General features: G+C 36.1%; 1 protein-coding gene across 48 annotated transcripts in view; it reads left to right on the top strand.

Annotated features, from left to right (window-relative positions):
- BTRC (beta-transducin repeat containing E3 ubiquitin protein ligase) overlaps positions 1-21,304 on the top strand; it is a 181,096-nt gene that overhangs the window by 57,019 nt on the left and 102,773 nt on the right. For 35 of the 48 annotated variants that reach the window (XM_081547262.1, XM_081547213.1, XM_081547159.1 and 32 more), the window contains exon 2: positions 5,934-6,041. The exons of 8 other annotated variants lie outside the window; for them this stretch is intronic. In XM_081547262.1, coding sequence (XP_081403388.1) covers positions 5,940-6,041 — 102 coding nt within the window. In that variant the 5' untranslated portion in view covers positions 5,934-5,939. Of the gene's footprint in view, positions 1-830; positions 929-5,933; positions 6,042-21,304 lie in introns of those variants that run through there. 5 more of the 48 variants (XM_081547088.1, XM_081546998.1, XM_081547228.1 and 2 more) reach the window with 1 other exon arrangement.

Raw genomic sequence — 21,304 nt, 5'->3', positions numbered from 1 at the left:
TCTTTTAGTCATTCCTTTGAAATCTTGGGGCTTATTTCTGACTTATCTTTCTTCGTTCCTTTCATTAGTCATTAAGTCCTGTTGATCTTCCACTTGATGTAAGTTTTTCTTCTCTTGGGCCACCACACTGTTAATTACTATGGCCTCTTGGGTGATATTCCTTTTCTTTAGTTTCTGAGTCCAGTGCCCCTAAACCTGCCTTTGGCTCTATATTTCTTAATAAATGAGATAACTTCATGTCTGACTTTTTAAATGCCATTTTTGTGTGGCATTATCCTGGTAGTCAGAGAATCTAGCTTTGAATCCTATATTTACCACTTCCGTGATATCCATTCACTTTCAGTAATTTATTTAACCTCTCTGGATCTTACTTGCTGACTAGATTGTCTTACAGGTGAGTAAGATGATAAATTATGAAAGAGATTTATCCAAGACACATACCTTCCAGCCTGGTAAGATCAATCTGGGTAAAATAACCAGTGTTATTTTACCAGTATTCTCACTGTTCTATAAGCAAAAACTGTTTCCTTACTTCTCTCTTTATGATAGGTAGCTTTTGCTGATCTCTTGACATTGAGAGCACTTTTATTGAGCATCTACTCTGATCAGATGCTGGAGAGTAAAAAAAAAAAAAAGACGACTCATATCTAAGAAATACAGTCTGATAGAGATAGAGGAGGCAAACGTAATAAATTTACATATAGTAACAAGTTCTACAATAAAATTAAAGCCTGTGTCTGAAGTTTTCTAAAAATTAGAACTTTTTACTAAACATATATAGCAGCAATTGTGTGACACAATTTAGTACATTATTGTATTTTTCCTTGTAGTTACTATTTGTGAATTTATTGATTCCATGATCTGCACTTCTTAATGGCTTCTCAGAACATTTTGCAATGCAAGTGGCGTTCGTGGAATCCTGTTCTTGGTAATGATGCATTTTATATTTTTTCTTTTGTACTTGAAGTTTTAGATCCCTTATTTTAATTTTACCAAAACCTTGCGCATTAAGGGTAGCCAGATATGATTATCATATATGACACTTTGGTGAGTGAACTAAATTGGGATTCTTAAGAGGCAGGTCAATGAATTTGTATAGGTAGAGACTGAATATATTACATGATCTATGGAATACTATAGTTCTCTTGGCCTGAATTTTTTAGTTGATATAGTTGTGAAAAGGGGATTCTTCTATTCCATGGCTTAAGGATACATAAACTCTCAATGCAGCGATCTTTTTATTGTTGATTATTATAGCTTCTATTACTCCTAGAAGTTGACCAAAAGGGACCTGAGTTTAAGGGATTTTGTCATTCAGCTTTCATATAGTAAATGCTAAGGCCAGCCCTTTGCCTGCAGGGCGTTCTATCAGTGAAGAGAAAAACTGTGGCTTTTTCCAGGCAGCCACATAAGGGGAAGAGTCAAGATTTTCAGTGTTCTCTGTGAAAATGAGTTTGTGCTGTTGAACCTGATGGACCTTAGATACTTCCTCCTTAAAGCCCTGCAGGCCCCTTGTTGCAGCATTTCAATCTCTTTTTCTTTGATTTTTCTTGATTCTTTCAAATAGTAGAAAACATGTTTCAGGCATTTAAAAAAATGCTGTGTATGTTTTTTAAAAGCTGGTAGACTCATTCAGTTGAGTAACAAACTTCAGTTGTAATAAATTGTTGTAGTTTTCAACTTTATTTTGAGGGTTGCAGTGGAGAGCCATTTGGGGTGAGGTTAAGTAGAAAGTGAGCTGGAGAATTAACTCTGTGCTATGTAGGGCTAGCGGAGAAGGCAATGGCAACCCACTCCAGTACTCTTGCCTGGGAAATCCCAGGGACAGAAGAGCCTGGTAGGCTGCAGTCTGTGGGGTCGCTAAGAGTCAGACACAACTGAGGGACTTCACTTTCCCTTTTCACTTTCATGCATTGGAGAAGGAAATGGCAACCCACTCCAGTGTTCTTGCCTGGAGAATCCCAGGGACGGGGGAGCCTGGTGGGCTGCTGTCTATGGGGTCACACAGAGTCGGACACGACTGAAGCAACTTAGCAGCAGCAGCAGCAGCATGTAGGGCTAGATTTGTGTTAGGGGAGGCACATGTGTGATCCAAACTTCACTGTAGCTTTTGAGATTGCAAAGGAGAAATACTTAAGGAATAGGTCATTCACAAGTTCTTTAACAGGTAATGGAAGTTAAATATTTAAAAGTGAGAATATAGTTGCTGGATTGCAGTTTAGTGTGGAACATACTTTTATTAAAAAATTGTTTTAAGTGTAGGAGGAAAGTCTTAAGAATTTCCATATAGTTTTCAAGGAGTAACAAACTTTTACTTCCTAAACTTTAAGTAGAAAACTTACATGGGTTTGGGGCATTTTAAGGAGGATTATTTGTTCATTGTTGAAGGACAGAGAAAGTCATACATTTTTGTCAGAAAATTGACCAATCAAGATGACCTAAGATGACCTGAAATGTTTAGACTACATAAAGAATAGTAACCACAGTGGCACCCTTTTCCACTCTGTTGCTTGTTGCCTAAATTTCTTTTGATTTCCTTTTTCATTTGGAAAATGCTGCTAAATGTGAAGATATAAGGGAAAGAGGTAGAGTTAGAAATTATAGCCTATTCCATTAATTTTGTAATTATATCTTTTTTCCTCAGTGTTTTAAAGTGGCATTTACCAGTATGGGTAAGATTAATTGTTACAATACAAACCAATTTGAAAATTGGTTTTTAAATTGAGCTATAATATATAAAATCTTATGGTAATGTGCAGATCAGACTATATTCAAGTGTGGTTATCATACCCACACCAATTGTCTTGTAATAATCGGGAATGCATCCTCTGTGTGGTGTTTGCAATTTAATGCTATTTTAGAAATCACACCAGTATATCTAGTGACTTTCCTGGGTGTATGTGGCTTATTATTGATTATAGTTTTATTTGGGAATTTTAGTTTAGGGAGGTGGGGTAAAGCCCTTTCAGATTCTTAGTTTTTAGGAGTTTTGATGGACGATAGGGGTGAATGAATGAGGAGAAGGGCATTAGAATGAGTAACAGAAAGGACAGTTGGATAATAATGCAGAACCTAACATAAAATGAAGGAGACAAAACATTCAAAACAGGAATGCCTTAAAAACTTACCAGGGGGCAGTTATAAATATAAATAAAAATGTATACTTTAATTAAAAAGTGGAGATCATGCAGTTGCCTTTAGTTATTGCCAAAAGTGTATGAGCCATCTACCTCTTCTGAAGGGAAGTCAGAAAAGTGACAGGCTATTTTTCAGTGCCTACTCCATTTTCTTTCACTGTTTTCATTTTGCCTTTAAAAATTCTCACTTTATTTCTCTCTTTTCTCAAATTCAGTCCCTTCAGCGTGAACATTGTTCTACCCAGGATACACAGAACTTTTAACCACTTGATTAAGTCACTACCAATGAATTTCTTTTCCAGTAAAGATTTTAAATATAGAAGAATTTATGGTTGAGAGCCTTATCACCAGAATATAAAGGATTTTTGTTTCTTTTGTTCATTGTTCTATCCCTGGTGCCTAGGACAGTGCCCAGCACAAGGAAGATACTCAACAAGTACTTGTCAGATAAATGACCAAAACATTAGATTTAGAAACTTTTAATGTCATCTTTCTTCTTAACAAAAATTATTTTGGCTAAGAATTTGGTGCTTCCAGTATAGAGTCATACTATGAGTAGAACAGTGGTTCTCAAGGGGAAAGAAACTTTTTTTTTTATCTTGCTCTCCCTTGGTCTCTTCTCCCTGCTGCCTTCTCACAAAATGAGAATATCTGCTACTGAGAACCACTGGATGAGGCTGAAATTAAATAATTCTTAGGAGCTCATGCTCAGTCATGCCTGACTCTTTGCAGCCCCATGGACTGTAGCCTGCCAGGCTCTTCCGTCCATAGAAATTTTCAGGCAAGATTACTGGAGCAAGTTACATTTCCTACTCAAGGGGATCTTCCCAACCCAGGGATTAAACTGAGTCTCTTGCATCTCCTGTATTGGCAGGTGGATTCTTTACCACTAGTGCCACCTGGAAAGCCCCAAAATTCATAGGAGACAAAGAAGTAAATGGTAGATGCAAGCATGCACGTACATGGTCAGGGTGAAAGGAAGAAGGAAATTACAAGTTCAAAAGTATGGGGGAAAGATGTATATTTGAACAAAATATCAAGGTAATTCATTAGAGTTCCAGGGCCAACTGGAAGGACAGAGAGGGTGAGTTGATGTAGGCAGTGGGGAAAGGTCAGATTAATAGAGTGCTTGAATTTCTAGGGAGCCTTGTGAATTATTGACGGGAGTGACACGATCACAAAGTGAAGACAATTCTGTTTAGCTGCTATGTGTAAAATGGATTGTAGTTTGAGGGGAAGAAACGTTGGAAACGAAAAAAATTAGGTGATTGTTGTAGTAGTTCAAAGCAGTTTAGCTGTTTTGGTTGTTAAGTTATCCAGTGATGCCTTTAGTAGATACCTGTTTTTGAAGTCTGCTTCCACTTTATGACCCAGGGGTGCATAGAGGCAAGAGCCAGAGTTCTGAACTGAAAAGCAGTAGACCAGGATTCTTGTTCTTACTTCTCTACTTTCTAAATTCTATGATCATGGATAAATACTTAATTTCTCCTGGGCATCAATCACCTGAACTAAAAAATAAGAAAATAATGATCTGAAAGCTGGAGTTTAAACCAGTTTTTGAAGTCCTTTCCAGTATACCATCCTTGTATCAGTTATAGATAGTGAACAGTGAATACCATATTTTGTTTCCTTAATATTTCCCCAACTAAAGTGTTTTAAGAAGAAAAAAGTCCCATGATGATAATAAATAGTTCAAAACTTATAATTTAAAGTTTAGTATTATGTGCACTGACTGTTGTGCTTTAAAATGTTTTTCTGTTTTTATATGTGCTGTGATCAGTTATTTAGTTTTTTAGTATTACTAGACTGTAATAGCACCCAAGTTGATGGACAAAGATTCAGCCTGGGATACATTTAGGGAAATCTAAAGATTGCAAAAATTCTTCTAAAAGATAGTGTTTTATAAGGTACAGGAGGATTACCACTAATACTGTTTAATTTGTACTACTAGAACTCATAATTTCTACCTTTTTTTCTGTTTGCTATTGAATATACTGTATGTATATTTACACTTACACATTATTTGTTTATGTATTTACAAGGTTTTAGGACCAGCAGCTTTTTAGGGTCCTCTTTTTCTGTCCCTGTCTCTCCTTGCTTTGTTGTTGTTTTCCCTTCTGTTTGGATTGTTTCTTGCCTCCTCCTGCCATCCCCCCATCCCCCTAATCCATCTGGAAAGATAAAGAGGCAGCTGCTATGGTAACTTATGCATTTTGGTTAATGAATAGCAGACTAACAAGATATATAAAACGTATGCAAATTGTGCAGTGTTAGCTGCTGTCAAACTGTAGGGGTATAATACTTTTTCTTTTCCTTCTTCCCACCTTCTTAAAATCCTTTAAACTTTCCTGTGATATTTTATTTTCTAATTTACTGTTTCTAGTGTTGAAATGCTACTATGAATGATTTCTTTTTTCTGCTTAGTCTCCACAATATTTCACTTTTGTGGTGAGTTTATGGGAGATGAGTTGAGCTGTGTAGAGGAAAAGAATTGATTAATTGGATTAAGAAGTAGATTTCCTCTGGTTTCATACACAGAAGAACAGGAATAAATTTTTTTATTAAATATTTTGCTTTTTGACCTATAATTTTTTTTCTTCCTTTTTTGGGCACTAGTGCTCCCTTTGAGTTTCCGTCTGGGGTTAGAACTAGTAAACAGTATGTTTCTTGAAGATGTTTCTATCATAAAGGCAAGCTGCAACTGGAATATTGTATTTAGCCAAGCTTTGAGAATTCCTGTAATCTGTGCCATCCTGTCTCATGCTGTCCCATCTCATAGTTGTCCTCTCTCTGCAGTGCTCTATGCCCAGGTCTCTGTGGCTGGGCTGCTCCAGCCTGGCGGACAGCATGCCTTCGCTGCGATGCCTGTATAACCCAGGGACTGGCGCACTCACAGCTTTCCAGGTACTTTCTCTGTCTCTGTGGGTTATTTGTGGGCATTAGTATGTGTGTCTAATTCATTAATATGTCTCTCCTTCTTTCCCATCCTTTATTTAAGTTCGCTTTTCTCCTTCATATTGCCGGTATTTCACATCACTCAATTCTCCTTTAATTTTTAATGTAGATCCAGACTGATCCACTCTTGAGACATTTTTGTTATGATTGGTTTGCCAAAACTGACAGAGCACAACTTGACTTGTTGGTTTTCATATTTAGTAGAAGTATGATAGTGAGTTTTAAAGTAATCTCAAAAAATAGCATTCAGTATGTAATGTTTGCTCTGGACCTACATAAAACCAATTAATATAATCAATCACTTAATTGCAACCAGTTGCCTGGGCACTTTCTTATGTTTTTCTTACAATTACTAAAAACATAAAGTGCCCAATTCAGAGTGTTTCCTGGCTACTATACTATTATTTATGTGTGGGTGTATGTATATGTTTATGTATATATATGTGTGTATTTTACATATGTAAGAACTGTGTTTATTTATATCTTGATTAATAGGTCTAGTTTCAAGGTGGAAAGGCCTTCATGACCTTTGAGTATAGCGTTCAGCTTGAGACAGTCCAGCTGGTCTTGCTTGGACCATCAGATCCTAGTTCCCTTTGGCCTTTCTTAGAGACCACTAGGACAGTTCCAGGATGTGAGATAAAACTATAGAAGGAAAGAGGAAAACATGTAGAGGAATATGTGAGACAGAGCTCGATGCCCATTCTTTATAGATTAGGGTATGATACATTGTGATTTTCTTGGTAGAAGTGCCATTTATCTACCTTAGGTATTTGGAATTTGTATCTAGCCTTTGGGCTTCCCTGGTGGCTCAGATGGTAAAGAATCTGCCTGCAATGCAGGAGATCCTGGTTCAATTCCTGGGCTGGGATGATCCCCTGGAGAAGGGAATGGTTACCCACCCACTCCAGTATTCTTGCCTGAAGAATTCCATGGACAGAGGAGCCTAGTGGGCTACAGTCCATGCGCTTGAAATGGGTCAGACGCAACTGAGCAGCTAACATTTACTTAGTAATATGTAACAAATTAGTGATTTAAATTTGTTTTTAACTTATGTAGCTCATATTCTATTAATAATTTTGAAGACAAGTTGTAAGTATCAGAATGCTTATGACTGAGTTACAGGTTGGAGAACTTAAGTATTCTACATTCCTGACCAGTGCTAACAGTTACTTACCGTTAATGATACTATTTTAGTGATGATGTTACTGGATATTTGTTTGTCCTTTGCAAAATGTAACATATTAAACTTCCTTTGTCTTACAAGATACAATATGATGTCTGCAGGCTTTAAAATTAGTTAAATGAGGACTTATATACTGTTTGTCACTAGTGGTATGATCTTAAGCAAATCATTCCACTCTAAATTCATCTATAAGTGGAGACTATAGTTAGAGCATGCAGTAAATAGTTGTGTTTTTATTATCCTCATCTTCATCATCATTAACATTATTGCTGTTAATGTTAGAAAATATTAATATCCTGAGAGTATCAATTTATTTCAAGTATCTTTTTTTTTAACTATATATCATATTGATGAAGTTTCAGCTCTCAAGAAACTCATATTCTAAACTTTTTTTTTTTTTTAACCTTTTTGGAGTTGCAGTGAGTTTCACCAGAGTACAATCTGAGAAAACAGTCCCTACAAGACTGCTGTCACTTCAGATACCAGTTGTAAGGACACCTCCCCTTCTGCTCCTCTCTTCAGATTTGATAATTCACTAGAAAGGACTCAACAGAACTCATTGAAAGCTATTATATTCAAAGTTTATTACAAGGAAGAGATACAGGTTAAAATTAGCCAAAAAAAGGGACATATAGAACAGAATCTGGAGGGAACTAGATCTTCCACCATCTTGGATCTAGTTAGTTCTAATCAGTTTTTGTCATGTCCTAATACCTGTCATTCTTTTAAAGGTTGTGTCCTGCCCCTCCTTCCTTCTTGTTTCACTTAGAACAGGGTCTGGCAGATTAATGGGTTCTATATTATCAGAAACATGCATGAAGGACTAGGTTTGTAAACTTTCAGCAAATACTGTTTTAACTTGCTATACAACATTACACTATGAAATGAAATCTTACTTTTTTTTCATGCCTTAACCAAATTCTGTATCATAGCAAAGCCTACTCTGGGTTCAGGTATTGATGAAAAACTTTGCTTTCCCCAGTACTGCTATAAGTGTGAATGTTTATTTTTCTTATCTTCAGAGAAATCATTAAGTTTTATGTAGTAAAAATGGAAAAAATGGGATTATCTACTGCTGCTGCTGCTGCTAAGCTGCATCAGTTGTGTCTGACTCTGTGCGACCCCATAGATGGCAGCCCACCAGGCTCTGCCATCCCTGGGATTCTCTAGGCAAGAACACTGGAGTGGGTTGCCATTTTCCTTCTCCAGTGCATGAAGGGGAAAAGTGAAAGTGAAGTTGCTCAGTAGTGTCTGACCCTTAGCGACCCCATGGGCTGCAGCCTACCAGGCTCCTCCGTCCATGGGTTTCCCAGGCAAGAGTACTGGAGTGGGGTGCCATTGCCTTCTCCAGGGTTATCTACTGTCATTCTGTTAATTCGATGGTTTTTTTCTATGTCAGGTTCATTATACACAGGTGCTCCAAATTGCTGATTGACTAATTGGCAGATATAGACTTAAGTCTAGTCTTTCCTGTTTCCACTAGTAGAACTATAACAATCTTAGTACATTTGCATTTTTCTGGTTTGGGTTTTACCTTATTTGCTTATTTAGATTTTTGTTTATGTAAAAATTACATGCAGTAAAATGTGCACATCTTATGTACTCTTAGATGAGTTTGATAACTATAGACATTTGTGTAACCTCACTTCAAAATGTAGAGCACTTCCATAATCTGAGAAAGTTCCTTTGTACCCTCTTACAGTTAGTACCCATGAAGTGAAAGTGTTAGTTGCTCAGTTGTGTCTGATTCTTTGTGATCCCATGGACTGTAGCCTGCCAGGCTCCTCGGTCCCTGGAATTAGCCATTCTTGTCTCCAGAGGATCTTCCCGACCCAGGGATTGAACCCAGGTCTCCTGCATTGCAGGCAGATTGTTTACCATCTGAGCCACTTACATTTATGTAACTTCGCTCTTCCATAATCTGAAAAAATTCCTTTGTACCCCCTTCCAGTTATTACCCATATCCCATATGCAGTTACTGTTCTGATTTGCCACCAAAGATTAGTTTTGCTTGTACTTGTTAAGTCGCTTCAGTCGTGTCTGACTCTGTGCGACCCCATGGACTGTAGCATACCAGGCTCCTCTGTTCGTGGGATTTTCCAGGCAAGAGTACTGGCGTGGGTTGCCATTTCCTTCTCCATGCCTGTACTTGAGCCTCATATAAATGTAGTCATATAGTATACATTTTTTATATCTGTTCTGTTTTGATCAGTATGTTTTTGAGATTTATCCATTTTGTTATGTTTATCTGTAATTTATTCTTTTTTTATTGCTAAATAAATTCCATTGTACTAATATACCACAGTTTTTCCATTCATCTATTGGTAGACATTTGGATTATTCCCTTTTTTGTCTACTATGGCTAAAGCTATGGTGTACAGTTTGTGCATCTTTTTGTGGACATGGGTGTTTATTTCTCTTGGCTTAATACCTAAGAGTGGAATTGCTTGGGTCGTAGAGTATTTTTAACTTTAAGAGATATTTCAAGTAATTCTTCAAAGTGGTTGCTCCAGTAGGAATACTCATTTCTACTTATGTTGCCAAACATCTTTTTTTTTGTTGTTGTTGTTGCCAAACATCTTTGAGGAAGTGACTTGGTAATAGCTTCATGACTTTTTTTCTTTGAAATTATTGCATTCCTTTAGCAAATTTGAAGCACCTTCAAAATAAAAATTCTTTGACAATATGAAAGGAAGTGCTGTTGCTTAATTTGTTGGATTTCCTTAGTAACTCTGATGGAAATGGCAACATTGGGATGATTTGGTTATTGACTTTTCCAATCCACACATTTCAAATTAGTACAGAGAAGATGCTCTAAATATTGTTTAGATACAATAGATTCTTTGAGGACTTGTTTATAGTTTGAACATAGTTTCATTATTTTGCTTTGTCCTGGAAAGTCTATAGGTAATTAAGAGGATTTCTATTGATTAACAGTGGGTGTATTTTGTGGAATCATTTGTTTGTCCTCAGCACCTGGTAGTCTTATAATCTGTACTATTAACTGAGCAATAGCAAGTGTTTAAAAATAGCTGAGTAGTTGGGAGCCTTTATTTTCTTTAGACATTAAAGAAGGAGAGAAATTCTGACAATAATAATTTAGGTAGATTTATATGACCTTAGAATGTTTTTGGTGTTACATATAGCTACTAATTTTAAGGAATTTTTGAGCTTGAATCATGTAATATTTTAATATTAATCTAGTGTCCATTGTCAGAGGTTGAAATTGTTGAGAGTTGACTTCAAGAGAGATAATGTAATGTGCTTTAGTGTTTAAGAATACTTAGATGTCAGGGAACTATATTCAATATCCTGTGAGAAGCCATAATGGAAAAGAATATATATATATATATACACACACACATATATATATGTATATATATATGTATGCATGCATAACTGAGTCACTTTGCTGTATAGCAGAAATTAACACAACGTTGTAAATCAATTATTCTTTAGTAAAGTTAAAAAGAAAAATACTTGAGGTCTACTAAATCTTCCATCTATTATGTGAAATGTTAACATGGAAGAATACTAGGAAAGTTAAGCATTATTCAGAGTATAGGTATATATACATGTGCGGAAGATTTATTTTACATTTGAGGTTTTAGAGGAATATGGATTATCACACTGAATGTAAATGAGCGCACAAATTTTTTTTACAAAACACTACCATAGGAAAATTACCCCATGTCAAAAATGCTCACTTATCAAATCCTAACTGATGCCCCCCATTATATATAAATCATCTCAGTAGTGTACAATTTCTGTTTAATAAAAAGTTCAGTTCCTTTTGAACACTCCCAAAGACATCCTATGGAGCCATCACCCTGATACCAAAACCACACAGAGTACCAAAAAAGAAAATTACAGGCCAATATCTTTGGTGACTATAGACACAAAAACTCTCAACAGAATATTAGTAAGCCGAATCCAACAATGCATAAAACCACAACCAAGTTGGATTCATCCCAGGTTCATAGGATGGTTCAACATACACTGATCAATCAATGGATACAACCACATCAACAAAAGAAAGGATAGAAACCACATGATCACCTCAATAGACACAGAAAAATTTGCCTTTGATAAATCACATCCATTCAGATAAAAACTCTAATGAAAATTGGTAGAGAGAGAACATGTCCCAACATAATAAAAGCCATTTATGACAAATCCACAGCCAGTATAATACTCAGTGGTGAAAAGCTGAAAACATCACTAATTATTAGAGAAATGCAAATCAAACTACAATGAGGTACCACTTCACATTTAATGGCCACCATTAAAAAATCTACAAATAACAAATGCCAAAGAGGGTGGGACTGTAAATTGGTACAGCCACTATGGAAAACAGTATGAGGGTCCTCAAAAAACCAAAAATAGAATTGTCATGTGATCTAGCAATCCCACCCTTGGGCATATATCCAGACAAAACTATAATTCAAAAAGATACATGCACCCCTTTGTTCATAGCAGCACTGTTTATAATTGCCAAGCATGGAAATAACCTAAATGTCCATTGACAGATGCTGCTGCTGCTGCTAAGTCACTTCAGTCGTGTCCGACTCTGTGTGACCCCATAGACGTCAGCCCACCAGGCTCCCCTGTCCCTGGGATTCTCCAGGCAAGAATACTGGAGTGGGTTGCCATTTCCTTCTCCAGTGCATGAAAGTGAAAAGTGAAAGTGAAGTCGCTCAGTCGTGTCCGACTCTTAGCGACCCCGTGGACTGCAGCCTATCAGGCTCCTCCGTCCATGGGATTTTCCAGGCAAGAGTACTGGAGTGGGTTGCCATTGCCTTCTCCTATTGACAGATGAATTATAAGAAAATGTGGTGTGTGTGCATATATATATATACACATATATATTTATACAAACAATGCAGTGTTACTCAGCCATCACAAAGAATGAAATAATGCCATATACAACAACATAGATGGACCTATAGATTATCATACTAAGCAAAGTAAGTCAGAAAGAGAGAAATACCATATGATATAACTTATATGTAAAATTAAAATATGATACAAATCAACATATCTGTGAAGCAAAACATATTCATAGGTATAGAGAACAGGCTTGTGGTTGCCAGGAAGTGTAGGTAGGGCAGGGAAGGAGTGGGAGTTTGAGATTAGCAGAGGCAAATTATAGATATGGGTGAATAAATAAGAAGGTTCTAGTGTGTAGCACAAGTAACTATATTCAGTATCTTGTGACAAATCATAATGAAAAAGAATATGAAAAATAATATATATGCATAACTGAGTCACTTTGCTTTACAGAAGAAATTAATACAACATTCTAAATCAACTACAATAAAATTTTTTTTTCAGTGCATATGTTAACATTTGACCTATGTTTATCCTAGCTATACCCTTTACGTAAGGACTTTGCATATAGTGACAAATCAAAAATGTTTTTGTTTGGTGGTGGTGGGGATCCCTACATTTTTGTTTGCTAATAAAACTAATTGTTTGTAGTAGAATATGTAAATTATTTGGTAAATATGCAAACAAGAAAGTATTACTTACACTCCTGTTTTGTTTTTTTTTATACTCCTGTTTTAAGATAATCACAAATCAACATGCTAGTTCCTTCAGTCTAGAATGACGTATCCATTCATGCATGCACACACACACACATAGACATGCCCAGACAAATATAATTTTGTTTTAAAATATATTTATTATTACCACTTTATTATAAAATTATAAAACAAAGTAAAATTTTAATAATAATAAAAAATACAGAGAAATAGAAAAAGAAAGGATCTATTTTAAATGTCCTCCCAGATATTACTATTTTACTGATACTATTACTTTCTGATTTTCAACTCTGTTCTATGCTTTATTAAATTCTATGTTTGTCACCTGGTTATATTGATTTTTATCCCTCTTTACCCCATATAATTTTTAGTCATTTCAAATTCATAGTTCTCTAGTGGTACTGTGTCATGCTCTGTGTCTTGGCATATCCTGTTCTCTACCTGGAGAATGCTACTACTGAAAACACCTATCATCTCTTTCCCTTTGCCTCCCACGTTTATCTAACCTGGCTGATTCCTAAATTCCACGGTTCTGCTTAAGCTGTTTCACCTCTAGAATAAAGGCCCTTACTGATCTTTTTATCCTTCCCCACTCCCTTAACCTAGTCAGAGCTTATGTACCAAGGATATGCAATAGATACCTCTGTCATAAACACTGATACGTGATTGTAATTGTTCAGTTTCTTGAGAGTATGACTATGTTTTGTTCATTTTTACATTTCCAGTGTCAAGCACAGTATCAGGTGCTTGGCACTTGAAATGTAAAAGATTAAATAACATTGATAGGACGGGAAAAGAGAAAGCCTTGAATTGCTGGGAGTACCTGCACATGTATACACACGAGTGTTCTACATACAGAAAGAAGTTATGATAATTAAACAGTCATTCCAAAGACTACATATTTACACAGAATAAAGGAAAACTTGTTGAGTCTGATTTATGGGCAGTCCTCAGATTTTATACATTTGATTTTATATGACTCACACTATGATGATCCCTTCTGAATTAGATTTTGTATACTGAGTTTGGACTCCTGTTGATGGACAAATGCACATTTCAAGCTATTAAATACTGGCACTGCCAGCCAGCTGAGTTCAGTTTCAGTGATGTCAACATCTTTGTCTTCACAGCAGTGTGTGTTTGTACAATTATTTGACTATTTTATTGCATTTTTACCCTTGATTCTATACCAGAATAGACACAGGGAAAATTAAAATGATAGTAGTGATTAACAGTAGTTTATAGAAAGGATAGAAATCATTAGAGATAATACTGAAAGTGACCCTTTAGTCTTGATTAGGAACAAAATTAAAGTGTATGTGTAAAATGTTGGATATTTTATTATACTATATATTATTTAAGCTCATTTATTTAAAAGAAAGTATAGTTATGAATTTTAAAACATTTTTTAGCTGACCTTGAAATTTATTGTTCAGCTTCTGCCCTTTCAATTTATATATATATATATTTAACTCAGAAAAGTTAGGGATGACCTGAATTTGTGTATTTTACTTTATGCTGGAAAGTCTGTCTTGGGAAGAATGACACCATTAGGACTGATTTGTCTTTCAAGATGCTTACTTGATGGTTTTTAATATTCTGTTTCAAGTTTTGTTTTAACATTCTGTTTCGAGAATAATGGATTCTTCCATTGCTAAGTATTTTGACATGTTTGTGATGCAGGTAATGTTCATTTACAGGCTAACGCGCAGCATGGTCTAGTATTTGCATGTGTACATGCTCAGTTACTCAGTTGTGTCCAACTCTTTGAAACCCCCATGTACTGTAGCCTGTCAGGCTCCTCTGTCCGTGGAATTTTCCAGGCAAGAATATTGGAGTGGGTTGCCATTTCCTACTCCAGGGATCTAATCCAGATCATCTTATTGTGAGATGATCAGAACTCCTTAAAAAAAATTTTTTTTTCCTGATGGATCTGAAAAATTAAACTTTTCACTCCGCCAAGAGGGCTTATTGCTTTTATGTTGAATAATGTTGGATTTTATCTAATTGCCCTGACTTCAACATGACCCCATGGCAGAAGGGAGAATATAGGGACCCAAGGAGGCCTGGGGTCACCCCAATATGAGAAGCACAGACTGGAAAAATCAAGCTGATGAAAACTTTTTTTTGTTTTAATTTCATAGACTTTTATATTTCAAAGTAAGTATACAAGGAATTGTCCAAGGATAAACATCAAAATGTTTTATACGTAGTCTCTGGGCACATGGATTTAAAGCAAATGGGATTTGTGGAGTTTTCTGTACCTTCAAATATTTCTATTGAAAGTGAAGTTGCTCAGTTGTGTCTGACTCTTTGCGACCCCATGGACTATAGCCTACCAGCCTCCTCTGTCCTTTTGCAAAAAAAAGAAAATTATCACTTTTTTTAAAGTTGAACCTCAATTCACTCATTGTAAGTAGTATATGTCACATAAATCTATACCAAAGTGAAAGATATATATAGAATACCCTATTAAGAAATAGTTTTCTTTCGAGCCTTCTAACAGTGTTTGAGCTAGATATTTATATTTGCCTTTTGCTAAAGTGGAAAGCAAATTGTATCAAGGTTAGTGACCTAGTTCACCTGAATATTAGGGTTTTGGGAGTTTTTTTTGCTCTTTATTTTTAATTTTTTTAAATTAACTAATTTTAATTGGAGTCTAATTACTTCACAATATTGTGGTGGTTTTTGCCATACATTGACATGAATCAGCCATGGGTGTACATGTGTCCCCCCATCCTGAACCCCCCCACCACCTCCCTTCCCACCGCATCCCGCTGGGTTGTCCCAGAGTACCAACCAGCTTTGAGTGCCCTGCTTCATGCATCAAACTTGCACTGGTCATCTGTTTTATATATGGTAATATACATCTTTCAATGCTACTCTTTCAAATCATCCCACCCTTGCCTTCTCCCATGTAGTTCAAAAGTCTGTTCTTTACATCTCTGTCCTTTTTGCTATCTTGCATATAGGGTCATCGTTACCGTCTTTCTAAATTCCATATATATGTGTTAATTTACTGTATTGGTGTTTCTCTTTCTGACTTAATTCACTCTGTATAATAGTTTCCTGTTTTATCCACCTCATTAGAACTGACTCAAATACGTTCTTTTTTTTTATATAGCTGAGTGATATTCCACCGTGTGTATGTATCACAACTCCCTTATCCGTTCATCTGCTGATGGACATCTAGGTTGCTTCCGTGTCCTAGCTGTTGTAAACGGTGCTGCAGTGAACACTGGGGTACATGTGTCTGTTTCAGTTCTGGTTTCCTTGGTCTGTGTGCCCAGCAGTGGGATTGCAAGGTCATATGGCAGTTCTAGTTCCAGCTTTTTGAGGAACCTCCATACTGTTCTCCACAGTAGCTGTACTAGTTTGCATTTCCACCAGCAGTGTAAGAGGGCTCCCTTTTCTCCACACCCTCTCTAGCATTTATTGTTTGTAGACTTTTTGATGGCAGCCATTCTGAGTGGTGTGAGATGGTACCTCATTGTGGTTTTGATTTGCATTTCTCTGATAATGAGTGATGTTGAGCATCTTTTCATGTGTTTGTTAGCCATCTGTATGTCTTCTTTGGAGTAATGGCCATTTAGTTCTTGGGCCCACTTTTTGATTGGGTCGTTTATTTTTCTGGTGTTGAGCTGCATGAGCTGCTTGTATATGTTGGAGATTAGTTCTTTGTTAGTTGTTTCATTTGCTATTATTTTCTCCCATTCTGAAGGCTGCCTTTTCACCTTGCTTGTAGTTTCCTTCATTGTGCAAAAGCTTTTAGGTTTAATTAGGTCCCATTTGTTTATTTTTGTTTTTATTTCCATTACTCTGGGAGGTGGGTCATAGAGGATCTTGCTGTGATTTATGTCAGAGAGTGTTCTGCCTATGTTTTCCTTTAAGAGTTTTATAGTTTTTGGTCTTACATTTAGCTCTTTAATCCATTTTGAATTTATTTTTGTGTATGGTGTTAGAAAGTGTTCGTTTCATTCTTTTACAGGTGGTTGACCAGTTTTCCTAGCACCACTTGTTAAAGAGATTGTCTTTTCTCCATTGTATATTTTTGCCTCCTTTGTCAAAGGTGTCCGTAAGTGCGTGGATTTTATCTCTGGGCTCTCTATTTTGTTCCATTGATCTATATTTCTGTCTTTGTGCCAGTACCGTACTGTCTTGATGACTGTTGCTTTGTAGTATAGTCTAAAGTCAGGAAGATTGATTCCTCCAGTTCCATTCTTCTTTCTCAAGATTGCTTTGGCTATTTGAGGTTTTTTGTGTTTCCATAGAAATTGTGAAATTATTTGTTCTAGTTCTCTGAAAATTACCGTTGGTAGCTTGATAGGGATTGCATTGAATTTATAGATTGCTTTGGGTAGTATACTCATTTTCACTATATTGATTCTTCCAATCCACGAACATGGTGTATTTCTCCATCTATTTGTGTCATCTTTGATTTCTTTCATCAGTGTTTTATAGTTTTCTATATGTAAGTCTTTTGTTTCTTTAAATAAATTTATTCCTAACTTTTTTTTTTTTTAAGTCTTTATTGAATTAATTACAACATTGCTTCTATTTTCTGTTTTTGGCCGTGAGGCATGTGGGATCTTAGCATCCTGATCGGGGATTGAACCCACACCCCCTGCATTGGAAGGTGAAATCTTAACCACTGGACCACCAGAGAAGTCCCTCCTAACTATTTTATTATTTTTGTTGCAGTGGTGAATGGGATTGTTTCCTCAATTTCTCTTTCTGTTTTTTTCATTGTTAGTGTATAGAAATGCAAGGGATTTCTGTGTGTTAATTTTATATCCTGCAACTTTACTATATTCATTGATTAGCTCTACTAATTTTCTAGTGGTATCTTTAGGGTTTTCTGTGTAGAGGATCATGTCATCAAATTGATGAAAACTTCTACAGGTGATGGGAACCTTTATGGAGGTACTCTCCTTACCAGAGAAACTCTTCCTGTGGGCAGTTAAGGTTCACCTGTATCCTCTGGAGAGGTACATATTACTTTCTTTATATTCCAAGATTACCTTCTTGTTACTGAAATCTCTGTGCTCAGTAGAGGCCAAAGTACCACAAGAGTTCTTTATGTGCTATTTAGGAATCAATGTTGGTGGTTTTGTGACTGCACAGCCATTTGTACCTTTTTTCACCGTTGTGCTTTTTTTATGTGGTAGTGTTTTATTGTCTTGCTGTCCTTCCTTGTGTTAATTTCTAGATTTGGTATTTTATGTGGACTGTCAGGATATGGAATCTTGGTAGACAGGCATCATTTAAGAAACTCTTTTCTTTGTCATTTTGCATGAAGAGAGAAACCCAGTTTATTTGTGTTGGCCTCATTGGGGGAAAAAAGGACCTATCTCTTGACTATTTAGCTGCTTAGGCCTCTAAGAATTGCATTGCTTTCCTCATGGGTGGTGACACCCATACCCATGAGTTCTGTTTTTCCTAAGAGTGATGTTCAGTAGCTGTGAGCTTTTCTATATTCTCTGGCCCAGTCCTCTGGAAACCAAGTCTATATTTTGAAATTGTTATTTGGGCCTAGGATGTTGTAGGTCATCAAGAAATGGGATTTTGCAGTGTACCTTCCCCAGCTGGGTTATCTATCACTTGCCTTTGAACATTCTCAGGTGTACCGTTCAAATTCTCAAGACCTTTCTTACAAATCTAGTATGTATGGCTTGGTAAGAATTAAATTGGAATTCTGTATGCAGTAAAATTGGCATAAAAAAGAGTAAATTTATTTTATATGTGGTCCTTTAGCAAAAAGTTCATGTTTTAGCCTGATTTGGTCTAATTTTTGTGGGTGTTGGAGATCATGAACAGAAGGAGTAGAGGGATAACTACTCTTTTCATGTTTCATATACACAAATATACATTTCAGTATTTAAAACTAGTTTACATAAAGCTTTTGCATATGAACATGAGAAATTTTATATTTGAAAGAAAGCACATGATTAGTTTTACTAAAATATAGTTGCTATTGTTTATTCCAGTTTCTGTCCTTTGCATGAGCTGTGTTTAGGGAGCCTGTTTCTTTACTGGTAATAAAACACAAGAGAAATTTCTGGTATAAATTAGTATGTTTTCTCTAGACTTTTACATTGTCAGGTCATTAATTTTTTTTAAGCATTTCAGTTGCAGAATAGTGCAGTCCTTTGGGGAGAATTGGTAAAATGAGGATAAAATGGGTACAGGATTCCAACAGCTTGAAAATAACACAGTATTTGACCAATATCTCTTTTGTGTTCCCTACTCTGGTTCTATTCCAGGAGTCTTGGAAATGTGCCTATGGACTATTTACAGTGAGATTATAAAACTGAATCATGATTTTGGTGAATAGAAGCCAGAGCATGTGGCTCCAGCACCCCAGCTGGCAGTAAGCTCTCTCTAGGTTTATGAATGTAGTTAGATGGCCCCCAACTGTTTACAAGACAGCAGAGGTGAGATCTTTGATTGACAAGTCAGAAATGCATTAGATCATTCTCTCTGCCAGTCTCTGGTTCATGCTGTTAAAAATGTCAGCCTCTAAGTTTGAATGGCAGCCTGAGGGCCTTAGAAGCTTTTTGTTTTCTGAGATGGAAACACAAATTGGATGTGTGCCTGAGCGCTTCATCCTGGGCTGTAATTTCATCTTTTAGCTAAGAACCACAAGGTACACGAGCAAAGCACCCTGTAAACAATAATACTGTGGAAAAAAAAATAAACAAGGTCGTGTTTCTGGTACGTTGATCCAATGGTGTCCTGACCTCTATCACGTTGAACATCTCCACTCTGATTGCTGTTCCCTTTGGCATTACAATGAGAGAAAGAGAGACTGACATAGGAGAAAAAGATTTAAAGTTGCAGTGTCGTTGCACATTCCTTGTATTGGCTATGAAATATTGAACTGTCAGAATGTGACACTTGGTTTTTTAAGCAACCTTTCTTGTTTGAGGTGTTTGCAGTTCATTCCTTATCCCCCATTTGTCTGTTTTCATTGATAGGGTTGGAAGTAGTTGCCTTAAATGCATGAAAAGGGACAATGTTAAAGAGAAGTGGTGCTGATGGAGCCAACAAATAAACACTAGAACATAAACGCAGGCTGCGAGGTGTGGATAAAGGAGACTAAAGTTGGGCTAGTAAACTAATTTGGAGATTTATGGAACGTACTCAGTTCTAAGGACGAATCAGCTTAGGTCCTGGTTCTGTTTTTGTTGAGGCAGGAAGTTTGGAAGGCAGTAGTGTAAAGATAAGAAATGGAGTGACATAGCTTGTTAGGCTGATAGCCCAGTATATGGCAGTATTGCCGGTCAAGTAAAAATTAACCCAGCTATGTTTATTGCTCTGTTTATCCAAAGTTTTTGTTCATTATTGGCTGCCTTAAACTTTTGGGAAGAAGAAAATACTTTTTTTTTTTTTAAAGTGCAGAATTCATATTTAAAGCAAGAAGGTTAATGAATGGATAATATGGAAGAGCCATTACATTTGTATTAGAACAAGTTAGTGGCACATGAAAAGAAAATTTTCGTTGAAAAAGCCAAACCATAGACTTCTTAGAAAATATTTTCTATTAATAGAAAGTTTTCTATTGCTATTTAAGTTGCAGTATATCTTGTAAATGTAAAAAATAACATTTTACAGAAACAAATTTTTTTTCATTCTACGAAAGCAGCTCTTTTGACAGATATGTGCTTTTATCTTAATTTGTTTTGGGGACATAGACCTTACAAGTAAAGTTTTAAGTGAGAATGACCTTTTGGAATTCTTGTGGAATATGAAAAAGTAGGAGTTTGTGTTGAAAGTACTTGAATTAACTCTTATTGATGCTTTTAAAGCACAGCTATTTAGCTTAGTCCTCTCCCTATGCAAATGTGAAAGGCAGGAGCTATTCTCTATCATGAATACATAGTGAAATGCTCTGGAAAAATGGTGGCAATCATTCCTGACATTTCTTAATTCCCTGCTTTGAGGTCATGCTGAAAAGAGAGGAGATAATACTTGTAAAATGATGTTCTGCTCCCTTGTACTCAGAATTATGTCTTCATAAGGTACAGTGCAGAGAAAGCAAAACAAAAGGGAGGGATATTGAGAATTACTTACTGTTGTTTTAAGTATTGTTCTGTATTTTTAAAGCATAAATATTGATGTAGATTTGCATTTAAGCTATGAGAACCCAATATCTTGACTCAATGGAGGATTTTTTAAAAAATCATTCTTCTAGAAATTGATTTCTCATTGGCTGATTTCCTGAGGATAAGTAAAAACAAACTATTCTTTCCAGTCTTGAAAGAGCAAGAGGAGTGCAAGTGCTTATCGAAGAAATAAGACTAGAAATATGTACATTTATGGCACCTCCCAAATCTTAGCAGAGAGAAAGTATACAAATTTCTTCTTCCTTCCGTGTGTTATTATGCAGCAATCACTATCAAAATGCCTCACAGCCTATGGGCTTTTGTATAGCCGTTCCTCCTTAATGATTATCTTTATTACTTAAAGCCCAGGTTTCC

This window comes from Giraffa tippelskirchi, chromosome 2 (assembly GCF_054371585.1).
Source record: "Giraffa tippelskirchi isolate mGirTip1 chromosome 2, T2T-mGirTip1v1.2.pri, whole genome shotgun sequence".
In the NCBI taxonomy this organism is placed as follows: Eukaryota; Metazoa; Chordata; class Mammalia; order Artiodactyla; family Giraffidae; genus Giraffa; species Giraffa tippelskirchi.
This window is presented reverse-complemented; position numbering and strand designations above follow the sequence as displayed.